Source organism: Amblyomma maculatum, chromosome 11 (assembly GCF_055883805.1).
Source record: "Amblyomma maculatum isolate TAMU_Amacu chromosome 11, ASM5588380v1, whole genome shotgun sequence".
Taxonomy (NCBI): domain Eukaryota; kingdom Metazoa; phylum Arthropoda; class Arachnida; order Ixodida; family Ixodidae; genus Amblyomma; species Amblyomma maculatum.
Window position 1 is genome coordinate 84180119 of NC_139354.1, and position 25442 is coordinate 84205560.

At 43.2% G+C, this 25442-nt stretch overlaps 1 protein-coding gene across 1 annotated transcript in view; it reads right to left on the reverse strand.

The window, feature by feature from the left end:
* Positions 1 to 5679: 5679 nt before the first annotated feature.
* The window catches only part of LOC146174291 (neprilysin-1-like), a 118803-nt gene continuing 99040 nt past the window's right edge, over positions 5680 to 25442 (reverse strand). The window contains exons 20-22 of the mRNA XM_084585371.1: positions 18851 to 18952; positions 8555 to 8631; positions 5680 to 5785 (exon numbers count right to left, since the gene is read on the reverse strand). Coding sequence (XP_084441497.1) covers positions 5680 to 5785; positions 8555 to 8631; positions 18851 to 18952 — 285 coding nt within the window. The remainder of the gene's footprint in view (positions 5786 to 8554; positions 8632 to 18850; positions 18953 to 25442) is intronic.

Genomic DNA, 25442 nt, shown 5'->3' on the forward strand with positions numbered 1-25442 from the left:
TAGGCAGACTGGGGGTGAAAAGTGGGCTTAGCTGCCTTAGGAAATCCTGGAATGGAAAGCTTTCAGAGAAGCTTTCTGATTTCACGAAACAGCTATGATGTCGTTCTTTGGCACAGGGGAACCATAAATCGCTTAAAATCGATTGTGAAGCGTGAAATCCTTTTTCTGAGGCGCAGTGTTCCTAAAACACCGCGAAACTTATGGGAGGCGAAACCTTCACAAGCTACATTGAAGACGTCGTCGATTTATGCAAGCGTGTCGGACAGTCTATGCATGAGGCTAAAATATAAAGAACATAATGAAGGTCACCGATTCCGATACATTTCCCATGCTGTGGGCAAAGAGCCCCACCCCGGTGAAGTATCACCTTCTTGCAAAAGACAGTTTTAAAAGACTGATTATCGAAGCATTCAAGATGATTTCGGGGGAAGACGGGGAATGCGTGAGTGTTCCGTCGGTGGCGCTCAACATCAAGGAGGTGATACTTCTCTGTTTTGACAATGTGACAAGAAGTTAGATGTAATTTGCCATTATGTTCGTTTTATTTCCTTTAATTTTTCATTCTGAATTTCTTCGCATTTATTCTGAATCTTTTGTTTACTTCTTCTTACAGTAACCTGCGTTTCTTGAGATGCATTCTTCTTCGTACCACAGAAACAAACAGTTGGTAGCGAGCGCATCATCGGAGTGAACTTCTTGGTTTAGTTATCTTGTGTGTGTATTGTGTTTGTGTATAACCATGCAGCGCCAGAGGTCGTCGGAGCCACTACCTCGCATTGACGACGCCATCGATTGTTTACGAGGAGCCTAGTTCTTTCCGTCCCTGAACCTCCGTTCTGGCTATTGGCAAGTGCCTATGGCTGAGTCTGACCGACCCAAGACAGCCTTTGTTACCCCTGATGGACTATATGAGTTCACCGCGATGCCGTTTGGTCTTTGCAACGCTCCTGCTACGTTTGAGCGAATGATGGACAACATCTTACGTCGCCTCGAGTAGAACATTTGGCTTTGTTTTTTGGATGATGTCGTCGTTTTCTCTCCTGATTTCCTGACGCACTTCGTGCGCTTGCACCAAGTACCGAGATATCTCACTGGCCTCGGTATCCCACTAAACCTAAAAAAATGTCGTTTTGGCGCCTGCAAGCTGATAATACTGGGTCATGTCGTGTCCAAAAACGGCGTCCTGCCTGATCCGGAGAAACTAAGTGCGGTAATTGAATTGACGAAAGCGACTTCTGGGTAAAGAGCTGCGCAGCTTCGTCGGCCTGCGCTCATATTTTCATTGTTTTGTCCGTAACCTCGCTACCATCATAGCGCCGCTTAGAAAATTGCTGAATGGTCCCGCCGACTTGTCTACATGGACACCACTCTGCGACGATGCCTTTACTACGTTCCGGCGTCTAATCACTTCGTCGCCCATTCCCCGCCATTACGACCTAACCGCTCCTACAGAGGTGCACATTGACACCAGAGGAATCGGCCTCAGTGCTGTCCTCGCTTAACGCAATCCCCGATTTTCTGAATATCGAGTTGCTTACGCTAGCCGAGTGCTACCAAAAGCCGAATCTAACTACACCGTCACGGAAAATGAGTGTCTTGCAATCGTGTGGGCATTCACAGGGTTTCCCCCCTACTTACATGGCCTCTTCTTCAACGTCATCACCGACCACCATGCACTCTGAAAAACCCTTCTGGACGCCTCGGTCGCTGGGCTCTTTGCCTTCAAGACTTCGACGTTGACATCATTTATAGATCAGGACGCAAGCATTCCGACGCTGACGCCTTGAAGCGCTCGCCGCTGCCTTCTGCATCCTCGAACCTGATATCCGAACCCTCCTTTGCAGCCCTTACTTCCGAGGGTTTCATTTTGATCAACGACGGGATTTCGGGATATCTTCGTTCCTAGAGGTCATCACAGCATCCTCAACGTCTCCGCTTCCACGAGCCCTTCGCCGTCAAGTTTCGAATTTAAGATCCGGGGTGGTCTGTTGTATCGCAAAAGCTCTTGCTCGGATGGGTGCAAATGGATCCTGGTCATTGCTAGCCATCTTCGCACAGAAATTTGTGCCCATCACCATGCCGACCCTCAAAGCGCACATGCTGGCTTGTTCAAGGCATACGAGCCTCTTCGCCAGCGGTACTACTTGCGGGGGCTATACAACATTGTTCGCCGCCATATTCGACTCTGTACTGCTTGTCAGCAGCGGAAGTTGTCTCCGTGCCCCTCCGCCGGCCTGTTAGAGCCATTGCTTGCCTAGCTCGACCCTTCAATCGGGTCAGCATCGACCTTTATGACCCCCTTCCATCTTCGACATCAGGCAACCGCTAGATAATAATCGCCGTGGATCACCTAGCTAACTCACTACGAGGAGACTGCAGCCCTGTATACGGCTAGTGCTCGGGACGTCGCCTCCTTCATCCTGCGCCAGTTCTTTCTACGTCACGGGGCTCCTTGTGAATTTGTCAGCGACCATGGCCACGGCTTCTTATTACAAGTGGTCCACGAGCTGTTGGAATCTTGCCAACCACTACATCGAACCACCACAGCTTACCGCCCTCAAACCAACGGTCTCACAGAAAGGTTTAGCCTTAGTGATATTCTCGCCATATGTTGCTTCTGACGCTAATTGGGATGACGTGTTTTCGTACGTCCCCTATGCCTATAACACTGCATTTCAGGCAAAGACAGGAATTTACCGATTCGTTCAGCTATACGGTCGTGAAACTTCCTGTCTGCGGGACACCTACTTTCTTAGCACCCCGACAGTTCAGAGTGCACGTCTCTTTCGGTTGTTGCCCGTAATGCTGAGCAGTGCCGCCAGCTGACTCGCTCTTTCAAGTCCGACATTCAAGATCTTCGCCTACATGAGAGCGATCACGGTAAGCCCGCTTCTGAATTTCCTACCAGTGCCCTTGTTTGGCTCTGTGTTCCGACGGATTCGAAATTCTGAGCAAAGTATAATGACCCTTACCATGTATCGGAGCGTTCATCTGCAGTTAACTACGTCGTGGAGCCAGCGACGCCTTCTTCAGACCACCGTCGCCACGGGCGAGAAGTTGTTCACGTGAGTTGACTAAAGTCATACTACGATCCCCTTGTCGTGCCCTCGCCTTAAGTCGCCAGGATGGCTCCCTCTTTCCGCCGGAGCAATGGTAAAGAAGAATATAATACAGCGCTGGCACAAACAACGATGAAGGCTACTGGTTTCCTGGCCGATCAGCTGTCGCGCGCGCTGGAAGCTCGGGCTGTCTTGATTGGACGAGATTGTGCTTCGCAATACGGTCATTTTGCGTCACCGGTCACTGTGTCCAGTCTTCCGAACAAACCCAATAAACCGCTCTTCAGTTTGTACTATTTAGGAGTTCGTACTATTTATTTAACCTTCGCGGTAACATGTCGGACAACGCCAGAAGCAGTCGCGATTGCGAGAAGCACCTAGCGGATAGCAACTATCTTAGGGGTATGTCTGGCTTTACAACGCTCATTTCTCGAGGTACCATAAATCTTGATTGGCTTCAAAGTTTTTTAGAAATTTCGAAGATAATTTGCCACACTTTTGCTTCAAATATTCAATAATGTGATGCAGTGAACCAGGAAACACAGACAGGAAGAGGGACAAGCGCTGATTTCTTGGTTCGCTGATTTCCTGGTGTTTCCTGATGTTCATAATCAATGGCATACCAACTAGCCCAATTATCTGTCTTACTTCAAACATTCGCTACATTTTACCTTCTGTTGTGTTAGTTGGTGGTCTAAGAAAATTGAAAATTATTTTAGTAAGGTTTTCTTGCATGTGTGAAAAGGTTTAATAGTTTCACATTGTGGTTCTATGAGGTTCATAGTTACTCTGCAGCGAATGACGACTTCACTGTGAAATCAAAAAACTGCTTTGGAATCTTTTGGCCCCACTCATTCCTGTGGGCGCTAAGCCTCCTTTCACCTCCAGTCGGCTCCGCCTATCGACAGCTCCACCGCATATTGCTTACGTCACAAATCGGTGTTCATCTGCATAAGCTGGCTCATAATTTGAAGAATGTCGCTTACAAGCACGGTGTCAGGATGGTCTTCTCCGTCCACCAGAAATTGGCTGGCATGCGATTTCAATACAAAACAAGGCTGCACAAAAAAGCACGCCAAGCCCTACGTCAAATGCGCCACACGGGGTTATTTATTCGATTCCGTTAACCTGTGACAAGGTATACTTCAGTTAAACTGGCCGATGTGTGAACATTAGGGCTGCAGAGCATAAAAGTTCTCTGAAACACATTCCGAATTTACATCTACCAGTCCACTGCTAATTGTTCGATCTCAACGCAAATTGGCAACCAACGTTCACAGAAATTGAGATTTTAGGCTAGGCATGGAGACTCTTGCCTATGAGTTGCTGGAGGCCTCTTATATAAAAAGGCTAATTTCGCAATGTATCAGTGAGTCACCTATATCACTATAAGTAGCAAATGCCATTTTTATTGAAATTTGGTAGCATAGCAAAGGTCTAAATGGCTATGCATATGCTGACGATGGTGTGGGAGCATTTGTTTGTTGGAGAAGTTTGCATGTGGCGTTGTTTCGAAAGAGAAGTTGGAGTAAGTGCTTGTCCTGTGCGCCTATTTTTGAGTGTCCATTTGTATGCGCTATTAATCTGCCCTTTCATGGGAAATGTACGTTGTGGCTTCAGAGAGACTATATGCGCTTGCATCCTACCCTAATGAATATCATCACTTTCAAGTACAAGGTGTTCAATATTGTTTGTGGATCTGCTAGCATTTAAAATCCCATCTGCTTGATTAAACTTTATTTCCTAGCTGCTGTTCTAGGTCAAGCGCGCATGTCGCTTCTGGCTTCGAGGAGTGGGAAAAAATCTGAAGTTGTCAGAAAGATTCTTCCCTGATCTTTCTTTTTCAACTCTATTATAGTTTTATACCCTAATTCTTCTTATCGAAATAATCATTTTATACCTTCATTGCTTTTTCCTGTCATTTGAGCGTTTACGTCCTAGCCCATTTGTCCCGCATAATTACTGGCTAGTTGTCTTGCCCTTTTCCGTAATTTTGAATGAACGCAACTCCTGTCCTGTCTTAATACTTTGCGCACATCACTGTTCTATTATTTATCCCTTCGTCGTATTATCAATTTTATTCTCTAGTGAAGTTTCTTTGGCAAATCTGTCATGCTTTTCATTTAGCATATTCTCCTGGTGTTCCACAATTGGATTTGTCGAATCCTATGTTAATGTCCAGGAGAGCTAAATACCAGATCTTGGTGTCCACCCAAGCCACATTTTTGCATTGAGTAAGCACAAACAGGTTATCATGTAGGCGCCTACCCTTTCAGAACTGTTCAGAAGTTCTATAAAATAGAGCAAATCAAAAGGAATACAGCGAGATTTGAATCAACGTGTCAGGATAACAATGAGCTAAATGATAACTGGTTTGAACAAAGTGACTTCTGCAGAAAGTACTGACGAAGTCGACGACCGCGTGAAAACGCATTTTCTTGTGCATCAATCACATTAAACCCGGTTAATGTTTCTTTCGAAATGCTATGCCCACATTTAATAAAGTTATAAAACATTATTTGCTCACACCAGGAGCAAATGATGTAATCATGTGTAAATAAATGACTACTCCCTTCGAGGATTTGTCTAAGTAGTTTATTAACAATTCCATACATTTATTTTACCACATTACACAGGTTTCATTGTTCTTGTAGTGCATGCGCTGGCCTTCTTTGCATTGAAATGCTGCCGTGAATGATTTCATGTTTCTTAGCGATACATTCACTCTGAAACAAAAGAAAAGCAAAAGTTAGCAGCTTCACGTACGCATAGAAAAGAGATTAGATAAATGAAGAAAATATCTATGCGACGGGCTAAATTGGAGCGAAATTGACATCCATGTTCAATGGATCATGCTCAATTTAATCGGCGCACCAAACTTTGTCCCTGTTGCCACCCCCAAATACTTGCTCTTGGTCACCCACAAGTTATGCTCGGCGAAAGCAGCCACAAACTGATATCTAAGTACAATGAACCACTCCCTGATCCGTGAACACAGAAATATTTGAACTCGGGCCTTCAAAAAAAGTTACCTTGGCTGGCCTAAATATTGACCTCCAATAAATTATTTTATAGTTTATATCCACATAAGAAAAATGACGCCAAGTTCAAACAACGCAGCCGAATGCGGCCCTAGTTACCCTAAAATATCGCAGGGTCGCACTAATGTTCTGTGGCCAGATGAGAATAGCAATTTTCAGGAGATTATGTGGTTGCACCATGCTCAAAAACCGGTTTGTGAACTTCTACAAGAAAGGCTTTTGTCTGGCAGGCGGTGTCTTAATGCTCATGACGATGTCATAAACTCGACAAACTAAAGGCAGCCAGCGTAGACCGTCCTTTCCTATGAGTTGCCAGTGTAACAATGTTAGCCACTGTGATACTTTATTTTTTACCCTGCTTTGCCTTCCTTTAACCTGCCATATGCTACTGCTTGTTGGCGATGCGTGCTTGTTCAGACTTAGAACAGCCTCTCTCCATAGTACAATGTTAGGATAAACACTGACACATAAGGATGGCAGGTGACCCATCAAATACATGCATGCATGCTGCGCTCCTTTTGGAAACATTTATAACTTGCGGATGTTTTCTGGAAGGAGGAAGTTATGTGTAATGCGCCTAAAATATGATGTTTATATTTATAGAAATTGCTTTTAAAAGTTCGAGTCATACACAATATCTACCAGCCTAAGGAGTGATATACTTGGTGGTCATAAATTTATCGAATTTCTATCCTTTTATTTAGGAATGATCAGCAAAACGCAAACAAAAGTAGTGTGGCGTTAAGTTTAGCTGAAATTAGCAATGCAAAGAAGTTCGGTTTCTCATATTTTGAGCGAGTTATCTATAAAAATGGCTAGCATTGCCTGTCTTTCCGAGTTTCACATGCGTTGTTTGATTTCTTTGAGTATTATTGCATTTCTTTGAGCGCCCTATGGGCCGGATCCGATTTAGATGATGATATTATGGTAACCACAATTTATAAGTGTTGCAAAAAAATATAAATAGTTGAATTTTCTCATATGACAACATAAATCACAATAAATCACAATAAAACAAAAAAATGCACACACTGAAAGTAACGATTTTAAATGCTATTTTAAGCTGCTGGAAGATATCTGATACATGCAATATACGGGCTGCAAATTTTTCAAGAGAGACTGTGCGGAATAAAAACAGAAAACCCAAATCCTACAGTGCGAATTCTAGTTCATATAGTGCTGGAACTGATTAGCAGTAATATCAGAAGCAGTTACAGCACCCATCGTGGTGGGTAAAGACACTTAATTACAAGGCTAAAAGGAAGTTTAGTACTCTTTTGTGTGAGCGAGCATGGTTATGCTCTGTGGGCACAACCGGTGAGGGATGCCGAGTGCGCGTGGGCGCTAAAGGTGAATTCCTGAGGACGAGTGAAGGAAGAACAGAAGAAACATATTGGCTCTCATGCCAAAGTGAAAAGTTGTAAGCAACTGTTCTAGAACAAACATCCCCTGACTGAAAGGGTCTAAAGGAATATTTTGCACTATTTTATTGCGTTTACTTCTTCAAATGCCACATAAGAGACGAAATGTTTTCTGTGGTCACATATTACATGACTAGGCAGTCAGTTCAGCGTTAAAATCAGCCCAGAATGCGGCTTTGGAATCACCTATGTACTAATCGCTTTCTTACTAATGTAGTCTGTATAAACATTACTTGGAAATATGTGCACACACCTAAAAACTGTGGTCGAAGTTGAAATGACGACTTTTATTTCAAATGATTACACACGTGCATGTTTTTTCTCATAGAGGAATGGCCCCTAACGGCGGCTTAGCAATCCTCTTCATCATATATGATGTATTTGGGAGCCAACTGCATACCGGTGGAATATAAAAACAATAATAATATTCTCTCACTACTTGGGCTTAGCAATAATCGTGCTAAGCCCAAGTAGTGAAAGGCGTTTTTTGAAGCATTAAAATTATTAATCTTGCTAAATACGTTTGGAAAACAATAAGTGATGCCAATCAGACCTTTTTGTGTTCCATGCTATTGATCCTTATTTCCTCTTCAATTAAAGTCATTTCAGGGAAGAATCTGGCTTAAAGTCATTATTAGTATTTCTTAGAAAAGCAAATTATGCAAATGATTACCAAACTATTATCAATGACTTGACACAGATGAATTGAGAAATGAATCTGTTAGCGCGAACTCTTGGGATCCGTAATGATTAATGCCAACTAATCAGATTGGACACGGGAGTGCGGAGAAGTGTCCATCGTGAAGTAAATAGCAACTATACCAACTTGCTTTTCTCCCCCTTTTCTGTCTCCACATCTTCCTTATCATCCCTAAATTTCTTTTATTTTAGCCTTCTCCCCTGTTTTCATTTTTCTCCTCCTCCGGGAAGAAGAGCAAGGAATCCGGGCTGGTCGACAAAAACCACATGAAACTCTCGAACCTAGACCTTAAGTGCTCTAGAGATATTTTAAAATAAATGTCATTCAACTTACCGATGTCTTCTCGGTGCATGAGGGTCGTATTCGATCTGTAGTTCCAACGCTTCCCTCCGGATGCTACCACACCATACCTGTAATTTAGGCGTGCCATATAAGAAATTCTAAATTAGTAAAATGACCACTTTAGTTGCACTTGTCTGAAACGAATTGAGTAACCCGTCGGTCTTTATCAGAAGCAGCATGTAGTCACAGGGCTAAATGACATCATAAGGGCCTAGTCAGGTTTCAAGGAAAAATGAAGCGTGCTCATCACTAAAAGGCTGGAAGTACTATGCTGTTGTTGTTTGGCAAACAGATGCAAACTAGAGCCAGCAGTCCTAGTGGAAAATATAGCAGGCACTATTGCCCCTTAAAAGCGGTAAGTCCAAAGCCTTGGAGGCTAGTTTACGTTTGTACATATTTGACAGAAAAGACGTTTACAGAAGGCAGGAGAGCAGCTTCTTCCTTGCTGCGATCTATATGATTAGTTCTAGTCAGCGACGATGGCATTCGCAGGTCACGCGGCTAGGTCATTGTAGCTGTCGGCAGATGGCGTATGACACGTTTCCTAAAGAAGATGAGGGTGAAGTCCTCGTCATTGTGTCTCCTACGATGCCATGTAGAATGGTAGCTACGCTAGATAAGGAAACTTAACACATGTTTCTCATGTGCTACGAAATGCCTGCGTTATGTGGTTGGTTAGAAAAAATATGACTGTGACGAAAGCGAAGGGACGAAGCGCGGAACTTCAACGAGGAATAGGAGTTTTATTCCCGATGGAGAATGATTTCATTTCTTAAAATATTAAACAACTGGTGACGTGGAGATTTTTGGTGAAGAAATCTCGAGCACAGCCACCAGGCGAGAAAGGCACTCGGCCTAATAAGCATTATACTGGAAACAAAGAAGAGTTCTATAGCATTACGACACGGTATCACGTATCGCAATTAGGCTTAATAGCGGCATATCTTGAAGGCTGCACAGGCCTCCGTGCCTACATTTAGTAAGAAAGGCCACGCAGCTGAAAGCTTACATGAAGACTGAAAATATGCAACGGCCACTGTAAAAATTTGCTGTTGTCGACTTCAAAGTCAAGCTGGTCACGAAGTAGACTGGAGAAGCTATGCACAGGGTGTAAATATAGCGTCGGCTCAAAAAACAACAGAGGAGATTCCTTAGCATAGATCACAGAAGGCAGTAACGTACAGATCACGAATACCTGCAACAAAGCAAAAAAAGGAATTGGTCATGAAAAAACTCCAATGGGGAAACTAAAAATGAAATGAATTTTTTTAACTTGATCTAATCTAGGCATTGTGCACGATTTGGAGGTCACGACAGATGTGCCATGCCTTGGCTGTACGATGGTAAGGTATCAAATTAGTCCAGATTTAGAGGGTAAGCGTGATCAATCAAGCAAAGAAAAATGGACAGTCATCTATTTAGCGGTAATAGGGAACATAGAGTAATTCCGGATCTCGCTCCAGAACTGCTGTTGAACTTTTATTCAGGTTGGGAATTAACGATACTTTAGGCAACATAGCTGTAAATGTGCTAGAAAACATTTTGAAATAATAAAGTCCGAGAAAGCAGTTGTGTAGTATCAGGTTTATACCGATTTGTTAAATTTCGGTGGATAGATTATAACTGAAAACTCTCTATACGCAATGCCTAATGACCTCGAGAGTAGAAGAATGTTGCAACCATGCTGAATAATTTCGATCCATAAGAAAGGAGATGCCGAGGACGTGGAATGTTACAGTCATATACTTACTATCCCTTACGTACATGGTATTTATTAAGTTACTGAGTAAAAAGTCATGGCAGCCTAAGATTTCAATCAAGTAACGATCAGGCAGGATTCCGTAAAGGCAGTTCTACAGTGGATGATATGAACACTAAAGCCAGATGATGGACAAATACTAAAGATAAACATTTCTTAGAAGCAGCATTTGTAGATTACAAATAGAATTTAATGAGACAAACCTCAGCAGATATGGAGGCTTGGTTTATTTTGGTTTGGGGGGTTTATCGTCGCAAAGCAACTCAGTTATGAGAGACGCCGTAGTGGAAGAATCTCGACCATCTGGGGTTCTTTGCCGTACACTGACATCGTGCTGCACACGGGCGCCCTTCTTTTAGCCTCCATCGAAAAGCGGGCATCAAGGCCGGGATTCGATCCCGTATTCTTGGGAACAGTAGTCGACCACCGTAACCACTGCGCCACCCCGGCGGGGCTTACATGGAAGTATTCCGATAACAAGGGACAGTCGGAGTTCCCGGGTTCGAACCCGACCACGGCGGCTGCGTTTCGATGGAGGCGAAACGAAGTGGCGTCCGTGTGCTGTGCGATGTCAGCGCACGTTAAAGATCCCCAGGTGGTCGAAATTACTCCGTAGCCCTCCACTACGGCTCCCCTTTCACTCTTTCCACTTTCACTCCCACCTTCCTTCCTTCCTTCCTTCCCTTACGGCGCGATTCAGGTGTCCACATAGAAAGTGTGACAGATACTGCGCCTTTCCCTTCCTGTGAACCAACTATTGTTAACAAGGGGCAGATGCGCCATATGAGAAAGCACACGAAGATTGATTTCTATAGTGACTGCATGAACAATTAGTGTGTCGATGAGTGATACATGAAAGTACTAAAAGATAGAGTAGAGTTTCCCATATAAGAGGCTGAAAAGCACAAATCAAGAGGCTCGACGGAGAAAAGACAGCCACGACGTTTATAAGGTTAACTTGTACAGTATAAAAGATAATGATGAGAAAGAAGTATTTGGTGACAGAGCAAAAAGTGATTGATAAAGAAGGGAACACGACGACGACGGCGACAACAATGACATGTATTAACACCAAGCCTATAAAAGTGCGCGGGATGACGCGGCTAAGCGGTAAAACGCCAATGAGGTTAAGGTCGGCTTGGTTTGGAGAGAGCAGCGCCGGGTGCGCTACGCTGGTATCATGTTGTAATGCATAGTACCGTGTATTCCCTGCTGTTCCTCAGCCTGTCCCGGCGATTCAGTGACCAGTGCAATTATCATCTGCCACCTGAATCGCCCAGATGCTCCCTCTTAATGCCATCATCAACTCAACGTCGAGTCTGCCAGCGCTCTACCGGGCGGTCATACGAAGAGTCCAGCGAGGCCATCCTACAATCGTCGAATGCCACCTCATTGCCGACGCCATGGTCTAGACCCACACACCGAGTCATCGGCACCAAACTATATTCGTGAAGTCTGAACGCTTGTAGCCTATAATTGATAGAGTAGAATGTTCACAATGAGACCGTGTTTTGGTGCTAGTGTTTGTAGACGTTTCGAGCGTTAGTGTCTCTCTGTTGTAGTGTGTATTAAATGCGCATCCTTGGAGAAATAGTAGGCGTCTATTCCAATTAGGCCCGAGAGTGTTCTTCAGATTCGTGACATGGAGGAAAGACACGGTGCCTTTCACCACTTGCTTTGAAGTCATATTCAGAGACTTGCAATGGGAGCAGGTGTGGATAAGGGCTTATAGAAACTTCCGCATGAATCTATAATGTTCTGTTGACATTGCATTACTAAGTAACTCCAAGAAGAAAGGAATGAATTGCAAATAATTATTTATGGTTTAGAAAGGCATTATAGATTGCTAGGCCTAATAATATATATGCATAAAACTATAATATTGTTCAAAAGCCTCGGAAAGAAGCAGCAGTTTACAATAGGTTACAAAGAAATGGAAATCCTTGACAAATGTCTGCTTAGTACAGGTAGAAACTGCAAAACCGGACCACCCAACTGAACCAACTAGAAGAATCAGTTTGGGATAGAGCGCATTTGGTAATTACGCCCGGCAGGTTATTTAACAGTACTGTGGACGGACGACTCCCTGGCGCTGCTGCAAGGGAATACGCAATATTATGGCAACGCAAGGGAGAGCAAGGGCATGCCCACAATTCCACCTGCTTCAGTGAGCTTTCTCTGCTAGGCTGTTCTGATTAGTGCGAAGCAGCCCCTGTCACAATTAACTTATATACATTGGCGCCTAATAAGCTACTACTACTTGTTTCTTCGCTCCATATATAGGGCGAATATTAACTGTAGTAAAGAACAGATATTTGCAATAAGCAGCTTAGAATGCATAATAATTGTTTGCTCTCGTTACTGTGGAGGACATTGTGGACGACATTAAAATATCGGCACGCTGATTACTTCCAAAAGATACCTCCTTAATACAATACCCGCAAACGGAACCGGGGAGTGTGTAGTACTTGGAACATTGCAAGTCTGCCCCAATCAAAGCCACAAGCACAGAGCAGATAGAACAAGCGCTCTGAGATTTCGGACATGAAACTTGGTCCGACGGGTAGCTGCCGATGGAGCAGAACTGCCAGGCAGACGACACTCGCTCAGACAGCATAATTACTACCCCCCCCTCCCCTCCCTGCTCGTTCCCTCTCCCGATTTCCGTTTTGCATTGGCTCTGCGCCGCTGCACAATTGGCGGTGTGTACTTTACATTCATGAGGCTACCAGCGTCCATCAAGCTGTAATTTATCTGCACTCGCCGATGGGATATAGATGTTGCAGCTAATAAAACTTTTTCCACTTAAAATGAGGACTGCCCAAACAGACATTGGAATAAAAGTGGTCTAACGAAATTAAGGGACAGGAGGCGGGAAGATAAAGAAACTGGAGTTAAAGGCATTCTAGCCGACACCAAGAAGACAGCATTGACCCCACACGTAATGTGAAGGCAGTATAACTGACGGTCTCTAAGGGGGAGAAATGTATTCCAAGATAAGGCACGCATTGCAGGTGGCGGCAGAAATTTAGCTTGGCCGATGACATCGTCAGTTTGTGGTTGTTAAGTGAATGCAGCTGGTATAGGGCTGGTTTAATTGGAGGCATATAGTCCAGCTGATGATGATGGGGATGATCGCGACTTTATAAATTAGTCAACCAACTATGCATTTTTAATTACGTTAGTGATCAAGATGTTGCGTAGCTGCTTCGAAGATCTTAAAAAAGGCTCTCCTAAATCTGTGTTTGTTTATTTAACTTCAAGCCAATGTTGATTTTTCGGTATATTTATGCCTAACTTTGCAAATACATCAGTAAATTTCTTTATTGAAAATCTTCATTCTTTCCGCAAACATCATTCTTATGAGACTCAGCTTGCTCTTTTTCTGAACGACCTGCATTTAAACCTACATAGCAACATCGCAACTGTCGAGTACTTTTAAATTTCAAAAAAGCATTTGAGAAGGTTCCCCACGGACGTCTTTTATGAAAGGTATGATGTCTTAAATTTTATCCCTGCACTCTGAGCTGAATTTAAGGTTCTTTAGTTAACAGTCAACAGTTCGCATACGCTAACTTACACTCTTCCTTCTTAACACCAGTGCTTTCAGGCGTAGCGCAAAGCAACCAAGATACTTTCTTGGGCGAGTTGGTACTTATTCATTATTAATATAAGCAGCGCGAACACGAAGACAAAGGACAAGATAAAAGAAAGCCACAGTACAAGCGCTGACTCACAACTATGCCTAAGCCCTTTACTCCAAGGCCCAGAAACAACAAACATGAAATGGGATGATTACCACATGCTTACTAAATGCGTTGAAGGAAGAAATCTTGTTACCACGGCATGGGCAGGAGTTTTGAAAGACAAGTGACAAGAATTGCAAAGGGCGGTTATCGTGAGTCGGTTATTATTGAGGCCAGTTGGCGGGTACTGAAGAGCCTTAAAAGAACGCACAGACTGAAATCCCTGCCCAGCATGGGTGAGAGGAAGAGGAAGGTTGTAGTGGTACCGTATGTGCACAGAATTTCGCATGGCCTCAAAAATGTAGGCAAGAGGTATGGTGTTGACGTCGCATTGACCGCCCCGCTCAAGATGAAGAGGATCTGCCCGGCTATTCAAAGGGAAAGAGAAGCGAAGAAGCAAGAATGTGGGGTGAAACATAGAAACCCATATGTTGGATGCAAGAAAGGTGTTGTGTACAGGCTTCCACTCTCTTGTGGAGCCAGTTATATAGGACAAACAGGACGATGTATTAATAAGAGACTACAGGAACACCGGAACAACTTGGAAAGTGGAAAGGACAAAACGTTTCTGGTATCACATTGCCATTCATGTGAAATAATGAAGAAGGAGAAGAAGAAGTGCACTCCTAAGTTTGACAAGGTTAGGATTTTGTATCGCCACAAATAGAAGATGACGAGAGAGATAGTGGAATCATATTTTATTTCAATGGACAATAAGTGTGTCAGCAAGACTTCTCTTGCTCTTTCAAGCAAAGAGGTGTCTTATTGAAGTGATTTTTTGTGCAGCAGGTGAACCCAGAGGTTGTTTGCCGTGACTGTTTCGTTTTCTTCATGTTTGTTGTTTCCGGGCCTTGGAGTAAAGGGCTTAGGCATAGTTGTGAGTCAGCGCTTGTACTGTGGCTTTCTTTTATCTTGTCCTTTGTCTTCGTGTTCGCGCTGTTTATATTAATAATGAGTAGCGCAAAGCACCGTGCTTGGGCGTCTCCTTTTATTAATATACATTAATGACCTGCCTAATAATATTTCTTCCCATATCCGCCTCTTCGTTGAAGACGGTTTTGTTTACCGAGAAATAACAAAGTCCGCTAACTTTCTTGCATTAAAGAAAGACCATTCTCGCAAATAGGACTGGAGTATCACTTGGCTTATGTCAATAAATGTCTTTTAAACTGTCCACTTGCCCATTAACCGCCATCACAAGTATATGTTGCTCCCAGTTACAGTACGAATACCATCCATATTGCAAAAACTCAATACGTGATATACCTAGGTGTACATATTTCATGTTACCTAACATAGATACAGAATGTTGACCAGATTATATTCCTGCTAGCCGCGCTCTATAGTTATATACGACGTATAGTTTCCATCGCATTTCTCCCTATCACACAACTTGCTTTCAAAACGTCTGTGCGTCCTAAACTTGAGTATGGTCATGCTATTTTGTCCGATACAAAAATAACCTTATTAGCGCCCTCGAATACGTACTGAACTAAGCACCAAAATTCATTTTGTCAAATTAATGCTATTCCAATATCGCAGCATTAAAGAAAAAATATACTTACCCTGTCTGGCCTCACAGCGTAGAATTACGCGTCTTAATATTTTACATAAATTATTGCACTCTTTGCTCTCTAATAGCCCGTACAAAAAAGAGCCCACCGAGTCGCCCGCTCCTGCCACAATAATGCAGCGTATCTTCCACAGGCGCACCCTACTTCCTTTCAGCAGTGATTTTTCCTGCTCGCAGCACGAGACTGAAATGGCCTACCCACCTAAGTCGCTACTATCATCGAACCCAATGTATTCAAGGGGCTCATCGAAAACATTTCACTGTGATTTTCATAACAATTATTTGCCGTATAACGCCACACCCTCACATAATGTTCCTTAAGAGACCTTTAAGAAATAAAGAAATACCTTAGAAACCTGCCCAAAATGAGTAAATATTGGTAAATTTACGACACCTCACTGCGAGGAATTCAGGGTTCACCAAAAAGCTGAGTTTTGAATAGACAGTGAGTTAGTGAAGAAGTGAGGGCTCTTTTCTCGCAGTGTCTGCATGTGATTCAATGTTGGGGAAATACGGCCACAGAACAAAAGTATTGCAATATTACAAACGCAGATTTTATTTTCACAACTTTAGTGCATTTATTACCTTCGATTAGCCCAATAACCTGCATGCTGGCTTGGTTTGGTTCATGAGGTTTGAATGTCTTAAAGCGACTCAGGCTATGAGAAACGCCGTAGAGAAGGGATCAGGAAATTTCGACCACGTGGGGTCGTTTAACGTGCACTGCACCACAAGCCGTCCGAATGAAATCGCGTCATTGCTCATGATTTTATTATCTGCAAGGTGGAAACGCATTGGCTGTACCCTTTTGCAAAATACTAATTAGAAGCTGTATCTGCTAAAAGCAGTTCATCTGAGCTTATGAGAGCGAATACCATGATTCGATGGAGTTAACTGTTGACTCTAGTGATAGAAAAGTATACGCTTCATTATTATGGTACGCAACCTTGTTTACAAACGTCACTAGTCAACAAGTTTCTGTGCACCTGTTATTGCCAAAAACATACCTGTCCATTTTGCCTTGCAGGAGGCTTCAAAAGCAGGCTTCAACGCTCAGACGAGGTTGAACACCAGCTCGCGTAAGCGCCTCTTCACAACGCGCATGTTTCTAACATGCACCTCACAGTCTCCATATTGAAGGAAACAGTTCGAGGAATAACGACGTCCTAGAGACTCGAGTCTATATTTCGAGTTTGTGTCGTTTTCAAAAGTATTGATTTAGACGTCATCTCGAGTTATTGGATTGCTTAAAACACGAGAACTCGATATCACTTCACTTCACTTCACTTCATTTCACTTCACTTCACTTTATTTTCTTAAAGGCCTCTCTTGGAGGCATTACATAAGGGGTGGGCCATCACTTTCGGTTCCGGAGTTTCCAGCAGTCGGACGAGGATGAAAACAGCGGAAATGACAATTTTGAGTAAACATGGATTACGGTACGTGTTGTGGATTAGAGTGTGCGAGCACACTCACATTTCGTGACATTTATTGTAGTTTAATTACATGCCTTCAGCATCAGCATACGTTGACAGGTGGAAGTTAGCAGGCGAGTTGGCAGCGCACTGATTGGGCGACAATTTGTGTGACTGTGCCCAAGGATGCGGGATGGAATCCGGGCCATGACCGACACTTTTCGATGGAGTCGAAAAGCTAGGGGCCCGTGTCCTGTGCGATGTCTGCATGTTAAGAACCCCATGCTGTCGAAATTGCTGGAGCCCTCCACTACAGCATCTCTCATAGCATGAGTTGTTTTGGGACGTTAAATCCCGTAACCAAACGAAATCAAGTGACTTAGTTCGCATTTACCCAAGCCAGGCAGTAAGTTCTCATTTAGCTCCCCTTTCAAGGTGCGCCTCCTGAAGCCAATACAAACCATCTTAAAGAGTCCATATGTATTTAATTGCCATCGGCTATTTTAGTTAGCATCACCGTATAACACTTGAATAAGCGGGCGACAGTATGCCATCCCAATAAAGAACTGCAGTCAGGCACGCGCACTCCGGACGTACGCCTTTGTCGATGGATACGCTGCGGTAACGAGCCGTTTCGCTTTGTGCTTCTTATTTGTGCCGCTTGGACCAGTTAAACCTGCGGAACCCCAAGTCACCACGAACGCCAAGAGCACTGTACAGCGCTTTTAAATTACTACGGTGTTAAATAACGGAATCTGAAGAGTGCACTTGCAACCTAAAAACAGGACCCTGCACTTGGTCGTGCGCTGCAAAACGAATGGTAACGAGTTAACGCTGTGCATTTGGCAACTGTTTCGACGCGCAACATAGAGCAATGAGCCATGCGTGAAGCGCGGGTTGAATTATTACCCAATTTGATGGTGAAGTATGAAAGAAACAATGCGCCGAAATTTACGAAATGCGTAGCCAAATGCTGCATTCACGGCACGTATAAGGCAATATACTCTATTCGAAAGCTATGGGAGATGCCAGTAAGAGATGGTAAGTATCCGGTTCCAATCTTGATCATCCAATCAGTATAAATTAATCTGACAGCCTCTATAATCAAAACGTAAGTATGAAACATCTGGCAACATTCATTAGGGATTTGTTATGTACTGCTATGTGGAAAAAATACGTCGTAAAATAACAACATCGAATATGTAAGATTCAGTGATAATTTATGCGACAAATGCCGATTATATCATATCTATTTCCTGAATGTAGGGAGTGTCGTTTGGCTGAAGTTTGACGGCCTTACGAATAAATATTTATACGTCAGGATCAGAAAGGTGTGGTTCGTACAATAAAATTTTCATTCCAATAATATCTATGTAGAGAGGAGCTCGAAGTACAACGTACCAACAGATAATAAACTAGGTCATACGGTGATTGTACTAAATTAATCGCAAGTTGTTTAGGATTTGCTGTTTCGAAAGACCAGACCTTGGTAATGATAAGTGCCCCACCTAATGCACGGCCTATCAGTATTAACTTCCGGCTGTAACTCATGTTCCCTGAACCGTAAGCAATAAGCACTAGTGACGATCGCAGCTGAGCAGTCGCTGATTTACAAATGCTTTTCTTTCTTTTCTTACTGTTAGCTGCGGGAAATTTGAATTATTATAAATCACCTCCTGGCAATTTTACAATGGGCTGCAGGCTTTATTCCTTTTGTGACACTGTGTACATCTTCTTATGAGGCGGCAATGGAGGCCATTTCCACTACTGCAACTCCTAAGCACTGAGCCTTACCATTGCATTGGAGATGAAGAACAGTTGTCTAGGCGTGTATTGCTCCAATCCAGGAAGCCGGATGTCCGGAGTCACCGAATCATTCAGTTGGGCGCTGAACGTCTGAAAGAAATATTTGCATCATACACGAGGGATGTCGTATGCTTTTTCAATTGCATGGATAAAAAATTTGGTCTATAGAGTTAAGGAAAAATAAACTCAGTCCATTATTCATTGTAGGTCAGTAAAGGGTTGGTAGTTTCGTCTACAACTGCTGCTCTATGCATGACCATGGTGTTTGAACTAACTTTTGAGAGCTGTCTCGGTGGGCCTCATGATTGGGCCCAAAGTCGTACGGTGTGCTTTTTAACTTAAATGTATGCTTTAAAAACGAACCGTGGTATCCCTATGTAGAAAATATACCTCTCCTTTCGCGCATCTAGCAAAAAGTCCCGACACGCATCGTGGCCGAAGAATTAGCCATCACGCTTGCAATGTCTGATCTCGATTGAGGGGTCATTGTCGGCGACCCGCGCACGACCATAAAGAACTACAGCAATTGTAGAAAATCCGTGGAAGCTAGTCGAATGATAAAGAACTTCAAACTGACACTGGACTACAAGGTCAAACTATTCTGTTTCCCCGAACACAATGGGAACGTCTCTCCGCATCTTACCAACCTCCACGAAGTCGCTCACTCCGTCACCCAAGGTATCGTATACCATACCGGAGAGAGTCAATACGAAGAAGGGCGAGAGAGAAGCTGATGAGCTTTTATTGCGAAAGCAATACTACTCTAGGTTTTGAGCCTTCAGCATGGCGCGGCCGCAGCCACGTGACGCTGTGACGTCACTCCTCACGTTATACTAGGGTGAGAGCTGGGCTACTAACTTGAGCGGTCGGCGTAGCGCGGTCGCAGCCACAGCGCTACGCGTGACGTCACACCCCACGTGACACAAAAGCGAGAGATGGGCTGGCAGGAGCTGGGAACGTGGGTCTCTCGTTTCACATGGGACGGTTATATAAGAATCAGCCTGCCAGGACCCTGGCAATCACGTTACCCCTATAGGCCACTAAGGCACGTTAATACGGGTTGGTTAAAGCGGGTCTTTATATGTGGGCTGAGGAAGAAGAAAAAGAGAAGAAGAATGCTCGGTCACCCGCAGCTAATGCTGTCGCTCAATATTTGGTTTCGCAGCGTTAAACCCTTGTAATTTTAATTACTTATCAAAAGCCTTCTAACTGTCCAGCCGGACTTACAATTCAGTTCAGTTCAGTCGTTCAGTCGTGTCCGACTCTTGTCTCACTATTTTCCTAACATCACATAACTTCATCTCAATTCACCTTGCCGCAAAATATGCAGTGTTCAGGCAGTTGCCTGGAGGCAGTTAGAAACAGATCATACGCGAACCCGCTGTAGCAGAGCAGGATTTACACGGAAGTGTGGGAACCAACACATGCAAGATCTGCAAGATAAACATAGCGACACTTATGCACGTACTATGGTAGTACAAGGCACAATTGACAAATGTTAATCCCGAAACCTTCTCGCCGAGGTGGTCCGCCGCTGTGCGCAGCTCCAGCCTCAACTACCAGCTCTAGGCTGTCATGCAGGCCTTCGCGGCAGCAAGGAGACCAGATCTCAACTTGCCTACGTGGGAGACCTATGCCCGGTCGTGTTTCATGGAGCAATCCAGGCAGCCTTCGCATCGAAACCGAGGCTAACCGCCTTTGTTCCTTCCAGAAATGCGCCTTTGAGGAACGAAATCTGATTCTGCTTCACCTTCACCGCTGGTGTAGACTACACGCATCCACGTAACCCTCCCCGCTCCTACCAAGGCAAGCCGCATCTGCGCACTACTATCCGACATCAATGGCGTTCCATATATAACCGCTGTGCGACGGAACCCACATCATTCACGGAGCAACACAGGCAATCTTCGCAGTGAAACAAAGCCTAACTGCCTTCTTCGTTCCTTCCAGGTGTGTATCCTGTATCTTTAATTGCAAACATTGTTCTTAGGCTCCTGGATTGCTCTGCATATGCCCAATATGGGTTGTAAGCCTCCTTCAACTATAAAAAAACTTGCAAAGCTTATGAGTGACGGGTACAAAGTTTGACACTAAATAAGTGAACTAAAGTAGGATTTAAGAATGTGATTGAATCTGGAATAGAATTTGCCAAAGCTACTATTGGCTTTTCAAATAAAAAGTTCGAAGAATTTAGAACTGAAATTCATGCTTCTCATACAGACCTTTCCTAACGTTAAAAACGTAAACGAGATGAAAAAGGAAACCAACCGACTCAAAAATAAGTGAAAGTTCTCAGGTACCAATTAACTGAACTGGAGCAATACAGTAGAAGAAATAACCTCGAAATCAAAGACATTCCTCCGACACCCGTTCAAAATCTGATCGCAGCGATGACATCAATCTGTTATTGCTTGAGCAACGAGTTTTGTGTGTCTGATGTTGAAGCTTTCAATCGTGTACCCTCAAAAGACAAAGACAAATCCAACATCAACGTCAAGTTTGCTTCGAGGAAAGCCAGAGAGAGCATTTTGAAAACCAGAAAAAAGCAACGGCTGAACAGTAAACTTTTGAACCTTGATGGCGACGAAAATCCAGTTTTTATTAATGAACACTTGTGCCATGCAAACGAAATTCAGCTGGATGAAACGCCGAAAGCCAAAAAGGAAAAACAGTTGAAGCACACATGGTCATCAAATGGCAAAATTCTGAGGCGCAAGACAGATGCCTCGCATGTTCTGCATATAATCTGTGACAGTGATCTTGCGCAGGTGATCTAAAGTCATGGCCTTTGCCGTTGAACAAATGAGAGCTAAGTGGCCCAAGAACTAGAACATTGCCGTTTTTCACTGCAATCTCCATAGCATAAACAAAAATTGACAAACGTACTGTACATGTATCGTAACATTCTTTCCTGAATGATATTATCGCTTTGACAGAAACCTTGCTTAAGAAAGGAGATACTCTATTTTCCTGGTTACACATCACTATCTTTGCCTAGAGAGAGCACCGCACGAGGTGGCGGCGTCGCATTTTTTATTAAAAATGGCATAGATTATCAACAGCTTGCCGATTCTTTGCGAATTTCTAGCACCACGGAAGCGCTTCTTATTCGCCTTAAGAAAGACCTCATACTAGGCGTAGTATGCCGCCCGCCAAACTCATGCACTAGTCAATTCATATCTGATATGGAATCCTTTTTGTTCCCCCTGATGTCTTTTAATAATCCATTAGTAATAGTTTGCGATTTCCATATTGACCAATCAAAGGATGGCTGTCAGGATTATATATTTTTGTTGGAATCACTGAATCTCAAGAACGTATTTCAATGTGCACACAGGGATCACTCATCAGTGTGCAAAAATTATTGATCGCATTTTGCGTAACCGTGATATGAATGTCTATGCTGGGGTTTGTGACCTAAACAATACTGAATAATTTACAGCGTTTTTGTTCCTGCCACGTTCGAGTCTCAACTGTAATTGTCCTGTCCGTGCCAATGCATTTTCACGGGTGGACTACGCAGAGTCGATTCATTTCGAAAATTTATTTCATCGTGACGTTGATACAGAATTTGCAAACTTTATATCTACTATTTCTGATGCAATTACCAGGTCAACACGGGAGTTTTCGCGACGCAACTAAAAGAACGCGATAAGTCCTTGGATTACTGAGGAAAAAAACAGTGTTGAAAAGAGAATATTCATACTACAATAAGCTCATAAGAAGAGAACAAAAGCCTACAACTTTAAACAATTTAAGTACTACAGAAATAAGTCCGTGGCTCTGATGAGAACATAAAAGAAATCGTATTATGCTAATTTGGTTAATCGTGAAGCAAATGATTCTAAGCAGATATAAAACACTGTAGGAGAAGTTACTAGAGCAGTTAAAAGAAAACAGAATTGTTCCTGATAATTTTTCAGTAGAGACTGCCAACCAATTTATTCAGTTCTTCACAAACTACGGTCAGAAAAGAGCGCCACCTACTTCCTTAGCATCAGTGACGTCAGGAATTTTTTGAGTTAATAATGAATTTAATTTCTCGAACATTAACAGCGAATAAGTTAAATGTATTATTCCAAAAATGGCCACGTATAAAGCGGCCGGAACAGATAGCATACAAGCTAATCAAGGACAACGCTGATTTGCTTTGTGTCCCATTATGTAGAATATTCAATCTAGCAATAGACTCTAGCTTATACCCCGAATCTTTAAAGGCTGCAAAAGAGTTTCAGATAACCATATGTAGAGGCCCTAACAACCTATCTAGCTACAGGCGAATATCTGTACTGAGTATCATCAATACAATTTTCGAAAAATTAATTGCCTTCCAACTCAATTTTTTTTTATACTAATCATATAATTTGTCCTAAGCAGCATGGATTTGTCTCTACCATGTCCACTTCCACGGCTGTATTTACTCTATTCAACTTTTTTTATCTGCTCTTTATACCAACAACATAGCTGTAAGCATATATATAGACGTAAAAAAAGCTTTCGAGCCTGTTTCACAATCCATTCTTGTAAATGAAACTGGATGCATATGGTACGTAGCAGAGCACTTGAAGTCTTTAAAATCGACCTATTCTCACGACAGCAGCAAGTCGTATTCAAATCTTTTAAGTCTGCGTACCAAACCGTAACATGTGGTGTACCGCAAGCTCACTTGTGAAGCCTCCTTTGGTTTTACTAGAAAATCGCTGTAATCAATGCATAATGCTATAAAAAGTGAACTCCTACATATCTCCACTTGGTTTCATAACCTATCAAACCAAATGTGTATTTATTCAAATGTTTTTTTTTATTAGTGCCGATAAATATATTATTGAAAGTGTGTCTTTCCTCAAATATTTAGATTTTAAGCTTGATCGCCACTTGTCTTGGAAGAAACAGGTTAACAGCGTGTTTCAAAAGGTTGCGTACTGTTGTTTTATTTTGGCAAAGGCACGGCGGCACTTTCCACGCGCTATTCTTAGATTCCTGTAATTTTCATTATGTCACAGTCTTCTTAGTTTTTGCAGTGAATCATGGGGAACCACATTTGAAACGTATTTATCACCATTGTTGAGACTGCAAAAACGCGCTTTGATAACCATGGGATTACCTACTTCGGATAGTTCTAAAAATAAATTTTTTTTTTGGTACGCTGCAAATCATGTCGTTCACAGCCTTGCGCACACTACAAAGTTTCTCTTTTTGTTAATATTATTATAAATACCACCTACACCTTACTTTTTCAATTTATTCAGTATTCAAGTCCACGGCACTAGGCAAGCCTGCAATGACAATTTTAATCTTCCCGTTTAACACAATGGGCACAGAGAAAGACGAATAGAATTTACAGGAGCGAAAATTTGGAACTGGTTTCTAATTGAAATAAAACAAACTTGGAATTTCAAACTGAAATGCGAGAGGCATTTTCTTAAATTGAAGCAAGGCTACAAATTTATTTTGCTTCATGGTGTTTGTAGCGGCTGGCCTACATGGTATTTTGCATTAGACCGCTGATTAGCCTCACTGACCATTGGTCCAAATATCTGTGTATAAAGTTTTCTATTTATCATTGAATAAAACCTTCTTGATGATTCTTAAACTCTGTCGGACACCAAATAATGTTGTTCCTCCTCCTCGTCGGCCCCGTTGGTGGCGTTGATTACGTGAAGGCTCCCATCATTGAAACATTCCAGGGGTTCACTCAAGTAGCGCGAGAATATTTCTAACAGTTCGGCCGATTACGTAGCTGCATGTCCATTAGTCGATGTCTGCCGCTTCTAACGCTCGTTATTTGTGATAAATTAACGGTAATTTGACGGTCGCGGCGCAATCGCAGCTCCATGCCGCACGAGCCTGCAGCACCATGGCCTCCGAGATCACCCTCGCGTGCGTGTTTCTCTCCGGCCGTTCCAATCAGCGCGCGCCCCAGCCAAACGTTGTAAGTTTTTCACTTCCTCCAGGCGCCACCATGCGGCAGTGCGCACCTGCGTCGATTAAAACCCCTCTATCTCTGGAAAGTAGCGAAATTGTAAGATCTTTGCCGCCGTTTCCCTCTCCCGACGGTTTCCTCCTCGCTCCTCTACGCTCCCCTCTCCAAAGAGAGAGTGAGGGCGGGTTTTCTGGTTTGTCGTTGGCTGCCGGGCCCCCTGACGTGGCAAACACGTCATCATACGTCATCAGCGCACGCAAAATCTTGTTTTGCTTGTTTTTTATTTTCTCGCTGCCGCCATTAAACTGCCTCGTCGTACCGTTCCTGTGGCTTGCGCGCGTTTCAGTGTTCAAGTAGAACAGAAACAGAACATAGAATAGTAGAACAGAACGACTGCCGCGCTTTACTGATTACCAACACGGCACCGGCAAGTTTAATTGAGTTGAAGAACTTTTCAGTCTCACGTGTCACTGACGAACCCATCGCCAGCCGTAATCGAAACAGTAAAAATTGCTGAGAACTTTTTGCGCAGTAACAGAGAGCGTCTCCTCAAAAATTCAATCAGCACTGCACAACTGCAGGCCCGGATAAAAGATAGCATTTCATTGGTATCTTGCTTCCCAGCCTGCCGCGATGTTGTAAAAGAGATTGTGAGTG